The sequence below is a fragment of the Ovis canadensis genome, chromosome 5 (assembly GCF_042477335.2).
Source record: "Ovis canadensis isolate MfBH-ARS-UI-01 breed Bighorn chromosome 5, ARS-UI_OviCan_v2, whole genome shotgun sequence".
Lineage (NCBI taxonomy): Eukaryota > Metazoa > Chordata > Mammalia > Artiodactyla > Bovidae > Ovis > Ovis canadensis.
In genome coordinates, this window is record NC_091249.1 from 34,561,762 (window position 1) to 34,574,095 (window position 12,334).

Genomic DNA, 12,334 nt, shown 5'->3' on the forward strand with positions numbered 1-12,334 from the left:
CACTATGAAAGAAATAAAAATTCTGACATTCAAATCTTCTCAAGGGCACAATACATTCAGATTTATATATTTTCTGATTAACACAAAAAGTATAACAAAACTTATAGAGCTTGTTACGTGCCAGACACTATAGTCTCATTTACTCCTCCCCAACATCCTGAGGCAATTATGTCCTCAGGTAATGAATCTGAAGTATAAAAAGTTTCAATAATCTGTCCAAAGTTATAAACCAAGTAGGTTGTAGAACCAGAACTGAAACTTGAGCCACCGGGCTCCAGCACCAAGTTTTTAAATCTCCCATCCTTAATAGCTACCTGCGAACAAAAATTCAAAAACATGAAAATGCCCTGATAACATAAAGATGGTAACTTACCTCGTTGTTTTGACGATTTTTCAATTTCTTCTTTAAGTCTGTCCAAGTCACTTTCAAAATCCTGGCTGCCACAGACATCAAACAGTTTGTCTTCATAGCTGGACAACTGCTCTTCCTTCCTTTTTAGCTCAATATTTATATGATTTTTATTTTGCTCAGCTGAAGCTAGTTCCTTGCTAAAATAAGAAAATAGATTACAATTTTAAAATATGAGGAATGAATTCAAAGTGTGAAGGCAGATACAAGACAAACTCTGCCAGAAAATACGACGAAAGTCTGCTGTGACCAGGTGCCTTTTCTTTTTTAGAAGTCATGGCAACAGTCCACTGCTGCCTGCACTCTCCTCCTATAGTACACCGACTCACTCTGGCCAGACACCTGCTCCCAGAAAAATGTGAAAAGACCGAATTCTGCTTGGTCTGAGGCGGGATCATGGTCTTAGATCTTGCATTAAGAACCTTAGCAAGGAGAATATGTTCACAGATCAACTGGAGGGAGATTAGAAAAAAAGGAGAGCATTCACTTAACTCTGTGTGAACCCTTTCAAAACTGTACTTCCATTCCTCCAGTAAAACATTTTTCCTTTGTTCCCTCTTTGTTGCTGTCATCCAATGAGTTGGCCAAAAGGTTCTTTTGGTTTTAAAGTAAAAATAAAAGACATTTTTCATTTTCACCAAGAACTTTACTGAACAATGTATTCACCGTTTTGTTCCACTACCTTCTGCCATTTTCTAGGCAACTCATAATTCCATCTTCCAAAAACTTTATTGTTTTGAGCAAAGAACTAGTTGTTCCAGGTGCCTTTTATGGTCTTCCAAAGAACTGAAATTTTTTCCATTAAGAGAATTTCAGTTGGTCTGATTTGCAGCTGTACTTGTTGGAATTGTTTGGTTTTTTGGAAAGAGTTAATAGTAGAGGACTCACTTCCAATCCCACCATATACATAATATCAGCTTCTTTGGATGAAGACTGGTCTTTGGTATGTGGTTGGTGGTGTTCACTTTCCTTGACCCACAATCTCTTCCATTCCACATTATTGTACAGTATCCACTCTTCATTGCCTGTCACAATTTCTTTTAAAAATGGAACTTTTTGTTATGTTTAAGTAGAGAAATGCATGTGGAAATATGGTCAAGAAGGTTTTTTTCACTCGATTTATGTGGAAGCCAAACATCAAATCAATTAACACAACCAAGCTGGTGCAAATGATTTTCAGAGCTTGATGTGGATATTTTGAGTATGGCAGCTACATCCCATATGGCATAACACTGACTGTTTTCAACCAGAGCACCTTCTCTCTATATGGCACAAATCTTTTTTTGTGTTTCAGTTGCATTTTTACTTTTCTTGAAATAACAAAGCATAATATGTGAAAATGTTGCTTTTCTCTTTCATCTTCAATACTAAAATGGCTACACAAAATTCACCAATTTGGGGATGTTTTATTTATTTATTTATTTTAAAAAGCATGCTGACGGGACAGCTGTCATACTACAATCTAACAAAATTGCTCTGAATGAAGTTAAAGACAACTAGTGCTACCAGAACCACCTTAGAGGAAAAACCAAACAGACATCTTGGCCAAACTAATTTTTACAACCGGATCACTCATTCCCTCTCATTCATCAAAGACTTTGCTCACTGGTACAATTAATTTTCACTCAAACGCTTAAATATCATCCTAGCCAGCCTCCATGCCCATACAAATCAGGGGTTTTTGATTTACAGGTTTTGATACATTAGGTAAGTCATGTAATCAATTTAATGTATCATATTCAGCATATTTTGAAAAACTGAACATATTATGTAGAATATATTGGAGTGGACTGAGTGTAGTTAGTGTTGGTACTATTTTAAGAAATCCGTTTCAGATAATATGCATGAGTGCACACGTGCCTCATCTTGATACTTTCCATTGTGAGTTGCAGCAAAAATTTGGAAAAAAATAACATGCAGATGATGCTTTCACCATCCTAGCCATTGAGCATGCTCATTAAGGTCACTATTTTAACAGCAGCACATACATTTGGGATCCTCCTTGGAAGAATAGTTTCTCAAGGCAAACTAGACAACACTCTCCTCTTGCTCTCACCCTGGCTCCCTGGGCATCTGGTTCTCTTGCTCCTCTTCCTCTGCCTGCCAACAGTTTAAATGCTGGTGTTTTCCAGGAATCTGACTACAATTCTCTCTCTTCTTTTTGAATAACTCCAAGTTGACATGTACTACTGACGCCAATATCATCTGCAAAGCGACAACTTCTAATCTACTAAACCTCAAACTCTAATATTTTATTCCCTAACAGACATTTCCACAAGAAATACAAATTTAACATGGCCAAATTCACCATCTTCCTCAAAAATGTGTAGGATTTTTCACCCTCCTATCTAAACACCACTCAAGGTGATATTTCAAAAAAAATTGATCACTGTTTTTAAACTGTGGAAAAAACAAAATTTAACACCTTAGCCATTTAAAATTATACGGCATGGTGGTGTTAACTGTATGCACATTTCTGTGTAACAGATCTCTAAAGCTTTTTCATCTTACAAAACTGAACTCTATACCCACTGAACAACACACCCCACCCCACCCCGCCCTCATCCTCTGGCTACTCTGAACCTCCAATATATATACTTTCTGTATCTAAGAGTTTGACAACTTTGAATACTTCATGTAAGTGGAACCATGTAGTACTTTTTGTGACTAGTATACTTCACTTAAGATCCTCAAGGTTCATCAACACACAGAAGAATTTCCTTCTTTTACAAAGATAAATAATATTCCATTATACATTATCAAATTTTATTTATCTATTCATCCATCAATAAGCATTCAGGTTGCTTCCACCTGTTGGCTATCGTGAATAATGCTGCAGTGAACATGGACTAACAAATATTTCCTTGAGATCATGTTTTCATTTGAATATATACCCACAAGTGGAACTGCCTAATCATCTGGTTATTCTTTTCCTAATTTTCGAAGAACCTCCAAGGTTTTCTACGGTAACTGCACCATTTTACATTCCCATGAACAGTGCACAGAGCTCCAATTTCTCAACATCCTCAACACTTGTTTTCTGGGTTTTTTAAAAACTTATTTTATTTAATTGAAGTATAGTTGATTTGCAGTGTGTTAGTGTTAGCTGCACAGCAAAGTGATTCTGTTACATGCATATCACTCTTTCCTTTAGGTTATTATAACACACTACTGTACTCCCTATTGTTTTGATAACTGTCATCCTAACTGGTATGGAGTGATATATCACCATGGTTTTGATTTGCATTTCCTTGATGATTAGCGATTCTGAGTATCTTTTTATATGCTTGTTGGCTAGTTGTATATCTATTAGAGAAATTGCTCAAGTCCTTTGACATTTTTTAATCTGGGTATTTGTTTTTTCATTACCACATTGTAGGAGTTCTTTATATATTCTGGATATTAACCCCTAACTGTTATATTTATTGTTCATATTGTTCATGGAAAAGGCAAAAAGATATGACACTGGAAGATGAGCCCACCAGGTTGGTAGGGGTCCAATATGCTACCGGGAAATAGTGAAGAAATAGCTCTAGGAAGAATGAAGAGGCTGGGTCAAAGGGGAAATGACGCTCAGTTGTGGATGTAACTGGTGGTAAAAGTAAAGTCTGATGCAGCTAAGAACAATACTGCATAGGAACCTGGAATGTTAGGTTCATGAATCAAGGTAAATTGGATGTGGTCAAGCAGGAGATGGCAAGAGTGAACGTCGACACTTTAGGAAACAGTGAAGTAAAATGGATAGGAATGAGCAAATTTAACTCAGATGACCGTTATATCTACTACTGTGGGCAAGAATCCCTTAGAAGAAATGGAGCAGCCCTCATAGTCAACAAGAGGGTCCAAAATGCAATTGATGTTGGTGTTCAGTTGCTTGGTCGTATCTGACTCTTTGCAACTCCATGGACTGCAGCACGCCAGGCTTCCCTGTCCTTCACCATCTCCCGGTGTTTGCTCACACTCATGTCCATCAAGTCGGTGATGCCATCCAACCACCTCATCCTCTGTCACCCCCTTCTCCTCATGCCCTCAATCTTTCCTAGCATCAGGGTCTTTTCCAATGAGTCAGCTCTTTGCATCAGTGCAGTACTTGGGTGCAATCTCAAAAGAAACAGAATGATCTTGGTTTCCAAGGCAAACCATTCAAGATCACTATAATCCAAGTCTGTGCCCCAACCTCTAATGCCAAAGAAACTGAAGTCATACAGTTCTGTGAAGACCCATAAGACCTTCTAGAACTAAAACCAAAAAAGATGTCCTTTTCTTCATAGGGGACTGGAATGCAAAACTAGGAAGTCAGGAGACACCTGGAGTAACAAGCAAGTTTGGCCTTGGAGTACAAAATGAAGCAGGGCAAAAAATAATGGAGTTTTGCCTAGCGAACACACTGGTCATAGCAAACACCATCTTCCAATAGCACAAAAGATGACTATACACATGGACATCACCAGATGGTCAATACCAAAGTCAGACTGATTACATCCTTTGCAGGTGAAGATGGAGAAGCTCTATACTGTCAGCAAAAACAAGACCTGGAGCTGACTGTGACTCAGATCATGAACTCCTTATTGCAAAATTCAGAAAGCAGGGAAAACCACTAGACGATTCAGGTATGACCTAAATCAAATCCATTATGATTATACAGTGGAGATGACAAATAGATTCAAGAGATTAGATCTGGTGGACAGAGTCCCTGAAGAACTATGGATGGAGGTTTGTAACACTAGCGGTTACCAAAACTATCCCAAAGAACAAGAAATGCAAGGAGCCAAAATGGTCGTCTGAGGAGGCCTTACATATAGCTAAGAAAAGAGAAACGAAAGGCAAAGGAGAAAGGGAAAGATATTTTCAACTGAATGCAGAGTTCTAGAGAGTATCAAGGAGAGATAAGAAAGCCTTCTTAGGTGAACAATGCAAATAAATAAAGGGAAACAATAGAATGGGAAAAATTATAGATTTCTTTAAGGAAACCAGAGATACCAAGTGAACATTTCAGGCAAAGGTGGGCATAATAAAGGACAGAAACAGCAAGGTCCTAACAGAAGCAGAAGAGGTGACTAGAATACACAGAAGACCTACAAAAACAGGTCTTAATGATCCAGATAATCATGATGGTATGGTCACCTAGACAATGTATTAAAAAGCAGTGACATCACTTTGCCAACAAAGGTCCATATAGTCAAAACTGGTTTTTCCCTGGTGGCTCAGACAGTAAACAATCTGTCTGCAGTGCAGGAGATCCAGGTTTAATTCATGGGTTGAGAAGATCCCCTGGAGAAGGGAATGACTACCCACTCTAGTATTCCTGCTTGGAGAATTCCAAGGACAGAGGAGCCTGGCAGGCTACTCCATGGGGTTGCAAAGATTCGGACACAACTGACTGACTTTCCTCATTTCATTTTATAATTTTTCCAACAGTCATGTATGGGTGAGAGTTGGACCATAAAGAAGGATGAGTGCTGAAGAACTGATGCTTTTGAAATGTGGCGCTAGAAAAAACTCTTGAGAGTCCCTTGGACAGCAAGGAGATCAAACCAGTCAGTCCTAAAGGAAATCAACCTTGAATATTCACTGGAAGGACTGATGCTGAAACTAAAGCTCCAATACTCTGGCCACCTGATGCAAAGAGCAACTCACTGGAAAAGACCCTGATGCAGGGAAAGACTGAGGGCAGGAGGAGGGGCAACAGAGGATGACATGGTTGGATGGCATCACCAACTCCATGGACATGAGTTTGAGCAAAGTCCGGGAGATAGTGAAGGACAGAGAAGCCTGGCATGCTGCAGTCCATGAGACTGCAAAGAGTTGAACATGACTTCAGTGACTGAACAACAACCTCCACACCTAAACAGATACATCATTTGCAAACGTTTTCTCCCATTATGTGGATTGCCTTTACCCTCTGTTGTCTAGCAGTTTTTAAGTATGATTTAGTCCCAACTGTCTAGCTTTGCTTCTGCTGCCTGTACTTTTGGGGTCATAACCAAGAAATCATTGCCAATTTCAAGATAACGAAACTTTTCCCCACATTACCTTTTAGGAGTTTTGTATTTTCAAGTCTCACTTTTTACACAGGAATATTTTAATTCTTTCTCTTAGTTCTGCAAACTTTTAAGGAACAAGAAGCTCAAATCACTGCTGCCATTTTACTTAATTTGTAAAATATAGGAGAATCAAATTCAATTAATAAGACATACCATTTAATGATAATAAACGATTTCAAAACAATTAAAAATGAAAGCAAGACATAAGAGACTTCTATTACATCTTCAAGTGTTATAACTACTTACTTCAACTTGGCAAGTCTGTCCCTAGTCTGGTTAATTTCTTTTGATTTACTATGAAGCCAGTCTTCAAGCTGTTTTTTGTTGGGAAAATATCCTAACAACGAAGTTAATTCATCACTATGCCTGTATTTTATTTTTCTGATTTGTTCATCTTTGTCAGCCTAAAGGGAAAAAAAAAATCTTTTAAAAATAAAACTCAGTATCTCCACATTACATAAAGAATAAAACCAAATTTTAGATTGATTATGGTTTTAGGCTTAAAAATAAAACTGAAAATGCAAGGAGAAAAAGAAAAAAAATATATTTTTAATTTTGGCTGTGCTATGCAGCTTGTGGGATATCTCAGTAGCCTCACCAAGGACTGAACCTGGACCATGGCAGTGAAACTGCCAATAATACTTGGCCACCAGGGAGCTCTCGAAAATTTCTTACAGTATCAGAGGAAAGAATAACAGGTCTGACGACACAAAAATTAAAACTTCTGTACATGTACGCTCAATCTCTCAGCCATGTCTGACTTTTTGTGACCCCATGGACTTTAGCCTGCCAGGCTCCTCTGTCCATGGAAGTCTCCACGGAAGAACACTGGAATAGACTGCCATTTCCTTCTCCAGGGGATCTTCCTGACCCAGGGATCAAACCTGAGTCTCTTGAGCCTCCTGCACTGGAAGGCAGATCCTTTACCACTGAGTCACTTGAGAAGATCAAAATTTCTGTATGATATATGATAAAAATTAATAGAAATGTACATGTGTGTGTTTGTGTAAACACTTTTGTACTGTTATTTTTTTATAATTAGAGTACAGTTTTTAAGCCTAAAAGTCTATTTTATAGAGCATAAAGCTCACTTAACCCTTAAAATATAAAGCCAATACCAACTAAATACTTCATAGTATAACAACTATGAATGCAAGATAAACTGTTTTAAACACCAGAGAGTATAATTAGAATAAACAGAAGGTCATACTTTGTCTTTGTTGAGCATCTCCATCTGGGTGCGTGCTGCTGTGTGATGGTTTAGCTGCTCCATCTCCTGGTCCAACTTACGCAGGGTCCTGTCTAGGTCTGCTTTCTCATTTTGAAGGCTTATTACTTCTGTTTTTAGAGTTTCTACATTGCTGTTTTTCTCAGCCTTGCTTAGCTCACGCTCCTTATTGATAATTCAAACAAATGAACAGGTTTACACGTTTTGGGTTAAAATGATGGCAGAGTGTATTAGAAATCAGCTACTCCTCAGAATGGTCAAAATATTAGTTTGATTTTATTCAACAACAGAAAAACAGAAGGAATAAACTTTTTAAGAAATATCTTACAAAGTTACCTTACTATAAGAGTAGAGACTTAGTAAATAAATCTACAAGAGTCAAACAGGAGTGAAAATGAAAATTAGTGCAAAATTAAGAAAAATATGCCTAAGTATACAGTTCAGTGACTCTTCAGTGAATAATTAAGCATTTATCAAGGAAGTATGTAACTCACCACACACTGCCTAGCGTACAGAAAATGTGATGTGGTCCCTGACCAGTATCTAGTATCTTTCCATCACAACAGACCAATATTGTGATCAAGGGTTAAACTGACAAAAATATACGCTATCAGTTAAGTTTGGGAGCAAAAAAAAAAAAAAAAAACTTAAATTTTCAAGATGGGACCTAAAGGGGGGATTTACCAAGTTTTAGGATGCTTATTTTGCTAACAGAGACATGAGGGAAGAGAACAGATTAGGAATGGAGAAGAAATTTTGGAAATTCACCAAAGGAAGAAGTGGGCTAAGGAACTTTCTACCACAGAAAAAGTGGTAACATGGCAATAATCATATATTTAATCAATATTTAATCATAATATCTACAGTGTGTGAAACCTAGAGGGAAAATACTACTTTTTTTAAGCTGAGACAAGTGGTTCTCAACTAACGTACTTGTAAGAATCACCCAGTTCTGTTTTGAACACACATTTCCACATCCCACTCTCAAGGGACTTTTATTTGGAAGGTTTAAGATCTAAGCTTAAGTATTTTTTTTAAACCTTCCTTAGATGATTCTCATTTTCAGCACACCAGGTTTCAGGATTAGAGATGGGTGATTAAGACAGTCAAATAAATTCATTTTACAGGAGACTGACAGACAAGGTTGACATTTTTATTAAAATGCCATAATCCTAGGACTAGCAAAAGGTACACTACTTCCAAATATCTTACACCTTAAAATTACTGGATTACCCAGAGTATCTTACAGCTTTTGTGAGCTCCTGGTCCAGTTCAAGAATCCTGTCTGAAGAGCCTTCCAACTGCTGTAATTCGTACTTCACATTTTTCAGCTCATTCTGCTTCTTAGTTAGGATTTCTGACTTTAGCTCAATTATTCTTCCCAGTCCAGTTTTCTTATCCCTTATCTCATCTATTTGTTTTTGTTTCAGAGCCTCTTTTCGTGTGAAGTCATTCTAAATACATAGTAAGAAGTGTAAGCATTAATTTTTCACAAAAAAACACCACTAAGGAAAAGTTTCTTTGATGCAGAAGTAATATAATTTGAGGAAAATACAGAAAAGCATAAAAAATGTAATGAGTATCATTCAGAGATGATTATTATTAACTATGAGCAAACTTCTTCAAAATTAACTTTAAAAAGAACTTTTACCTAAAATCAAATAAGAAACATAGGTCTGTATTTCCTTTGTACTTTTACAATTATCAAGTTTACAGAGTTTGCGTCCATAAAGGTTTTAATTTTACCTCATAGCTAATTTTAATGAATAACATTAATCCAAAAATATGACAAAATAAGATCTACCCAAAAATTAAAACAATTCAACTAGACAATGTGATACAAACAAAAGAAAATAACAGTATTTACCAACAGTTGGCTGGCAGTTTCTGATTCCTTTTCCTGCCTCTCTCTCACAAGCTTGTGAAAATTTTTTATCTGTCTTTCACTGAATGGTCCAAGCTCAAAGCCATCCAATTCTAGCTGTGTTGCCAAAGACTGAATTAATGAATCTCTAGCCTGCATATGTTCCTGATGACGATCTGCTTGTAGCTGTAGACGGCCTTTAAAAAACATAATCATAGTAATTCTTTTATCAGTTGATTTTTTTAAAAAAATTGAAATAATTGTACATTACATGCAACTGTAAAAGAAAATAATAGAACAAGATCTCTTCTACCCTTTGCTCAGTTTCCCCAATGGTAACTATATTATTGAGATACAGTAAGAAATCCGTATTTGGGAAAAAATGGAAGCAGTGACAGATTTTCTGTTCTTTCGCTCCAGAATCACTGTGGATGGTGACTGCAGCCATGAAATTAAAAGACACTTGCTTCTTTCAGAAGGAAGGAAAGTTATGCCCAACCTAGTGAGTTAGTGAGTGAAGTCGCTCAGTCTTGTCTGACTCTTTGCGACCCCATGGACTGCAGCCTACCAGGCTCCTCCATCTGTGGGATTCTCCAAGCAAGAGTACTGGAGTGGGTTGCCATTTCTTTCTCCAGGAGATCTTTCCAACCCAGGGATCGAGCCCGGGTCTTCCGCATTGAAGGCAGACGCTTTACTATCTGAGCCAGCTCCAAAAACTTAGAACTTCCCAGTGATAGGGGTGAGAAGAGTATCTTTGGTTATTCATTGTAAGCCCTTTTCAACTTTACCTGAGTTGATTCTAATGAGGTGACTCTTGGAGGATAGGACTTGGTCATCAGAGGAACCAACTATGTGATTAGAGAGTCCGAAGTTTCAATATCCACCCCTCTCATTTCTGAGGAGGGGCTGAAGTCTGAGTTCAATCACCAATGGCCAATGACTTAATCAATCAGGCCTACCTAATGCAACTTATAAAAACCCTAAGCAATGACACTCAAAGGGCTTCCACTGAGATGCTGGGCAAGTCACACATGTGGAGAAGGCATGGAAGCTCAATGTCCCTCTCCCATATCTTGCCCTATGCATCTCTTTCATCTGTTTGTTCCTGAGCTCTATTCTTAATAACCTGGTAATAGTGTTTCCCTGAGTTCTAGGAAGAGTTATAGAAAATTACTGAACCTGAGAAAGGAGTTGTGGAAACCCCTGATTTATACAGTCAGTTGGTCAGAAGTACAGGTGCTAGACAACCTGGGCCTTGGGAGTGGCATCTGAAGCAAAGTGAGGGACAGTTTCACGGGACTGAGCCTTAATCTGTGGGGTCTGTGCTAATTTCGGACCAGGAATGTCAGAAATGAATGAAATTACAGGACACCTGGTGTCCACTGATAACGGGAAAACTGCTTAGTGTGGAAAAACCTACACATCTGATGTCAGAACTGTTGTTGAGTAGAAAAACAATGTTCTCTTTTAGTGATTCTGCAAAACTATAGTATATCAAATTAAGGATAATGAGACTAATACAATCCATCAATCTTCTATTTCCCCAGTTTAAACTGTATCTGTGTGTTTAAGTTTTATGTGATTTTATCAGCCGTGTTGGTTCTTACATTCACCATGACAGTCAAGATATTGAACAGCTCAAATACCACAAGAACCCCTCTTCTTTTAAAACCATAACCAGGGCTTCCCTAGTGACTCTGGTAGGAAATCAGCCTGCCAGTGCAGGAGACATGGGTTTGATCCCTGATCTGGGAAGACCCCCACATGCTGTGAAGCAACTAAGCCTGTGTGCCACAACTAGTGAGCCAGTCCTCTAGAGCCCGGGAACTGCGACTATTGAGCCCACATGTCCTAGAGCCTATGCTCTAGTAAGAGAAGCCACCTCAATGGGAAGCCCAGGCACCACAACTAGGGAGAGGTCTCCACTCTGCAGCTACAGAAAAGCCTGTGCAGCCCTGAGGGCCCAGCACAGCCAAAGTGAATAAATAAATAATTATGAAACCACCATCATGCTAACCCTCCTCCCATTCTTCCTCCTACTGGGTGACCCTGGCAATCACTAATCTACTCTAGATTTCTAAAATTTTAGTGTTTCAAAATGTCACATGAAATGGAAACATCTGATTTATAATCTTTGAGACTGACTTTTTTCACACAGCATAATTCCCTGGAGATTTATTGTTCATACAGAAAATGCATAATATTATAATACAGAAAAAAAAAAACAAGTAAACACTGTCCTACCCTGTTCCACAAGTAGTTCTGATTTTTCTTGATTGAGAAGCCTAGATTCTTTATTTAATTTTTCCAGTTCACGCTGACAGTCTACCAATCTCCTTTCTTTCTCCCTTACTGTTCTCTGGTGATTGTGATATAAATCATTTAGTTGCTCATCAGACCCTTGAAAAACCTGTGTAGAACCAAAATAAAGTATAACAAGGTATCACACTGAGGTACAAAATATGAATCAGAGCTTATTCAATATCCTTCCTTTTAACATAAACGTGGAAGTAACACAAACATCAAGATGTCTATGTTTGGGAACGAGTGACAAAATGGGACCAAATGAGGTTCATTACAATAATCTCAAAATTCTGAAGAAGAACAAAATTCCACCACCACAAACCTTTTCCATTTTCTGTTCCAGTTCACTATTATCTTTTTCCATTTGCTTCTTTCGGCTTTCCAAAGCTTTAATTTCATTGTCGAGTCTCATTATTTTAGAGAGATTTTGTTCAATTTCTTTTAGACGATTCTGAAAATAAACACCCTGCATAAGTAAAATTCAC

At 37.9% G+C, this 12,334-nt stretch overlaps 1 protein-coding gene across 2 annotated transcripts in view; it reads right to left on the minus strand.

Annotated features, from left to right (window-relative positions):
• The window catches only part of RAD50 (RAD50 double strand break repair protein), a 134,271-nt gene that overhangs the window by 42,566 nt on the left and 79,371 nt on the right, over positions 1-12,334 (minus strand). For both annotated transcript variants that reach the window (XM_069591487.1, XM_069591486.1), the window contains exons 6-12: positions 12,172-12,300; positions 11,790-11,955; positions 9,549-9,742; positions 8,929-9,135; positions 7,664-7,846; positions 6,700-6,857; positions 374-549 (exon numbers count right to left, since the gene is read on the minus strand). In XM_069591487.1, coding sequence (XP_069447588.1) covers positions 374-549; positions 6,700-6,857; positions 7,664-7,846; positions 8,929-9,135; positions 9,549-9,742; positions 11,790-11,955; positions 12,172-12,300 — 1,213 coding nt within the window. The remainder of the gene's footprint in view (positions 1-373; positions 550-6,699; positions 6,858-7,663; positions 7,847-8,928; positions 9,136-9,548; positions 9,743-11,789; positions 11,956-12,171; positions 12,301-12,334) is intronic.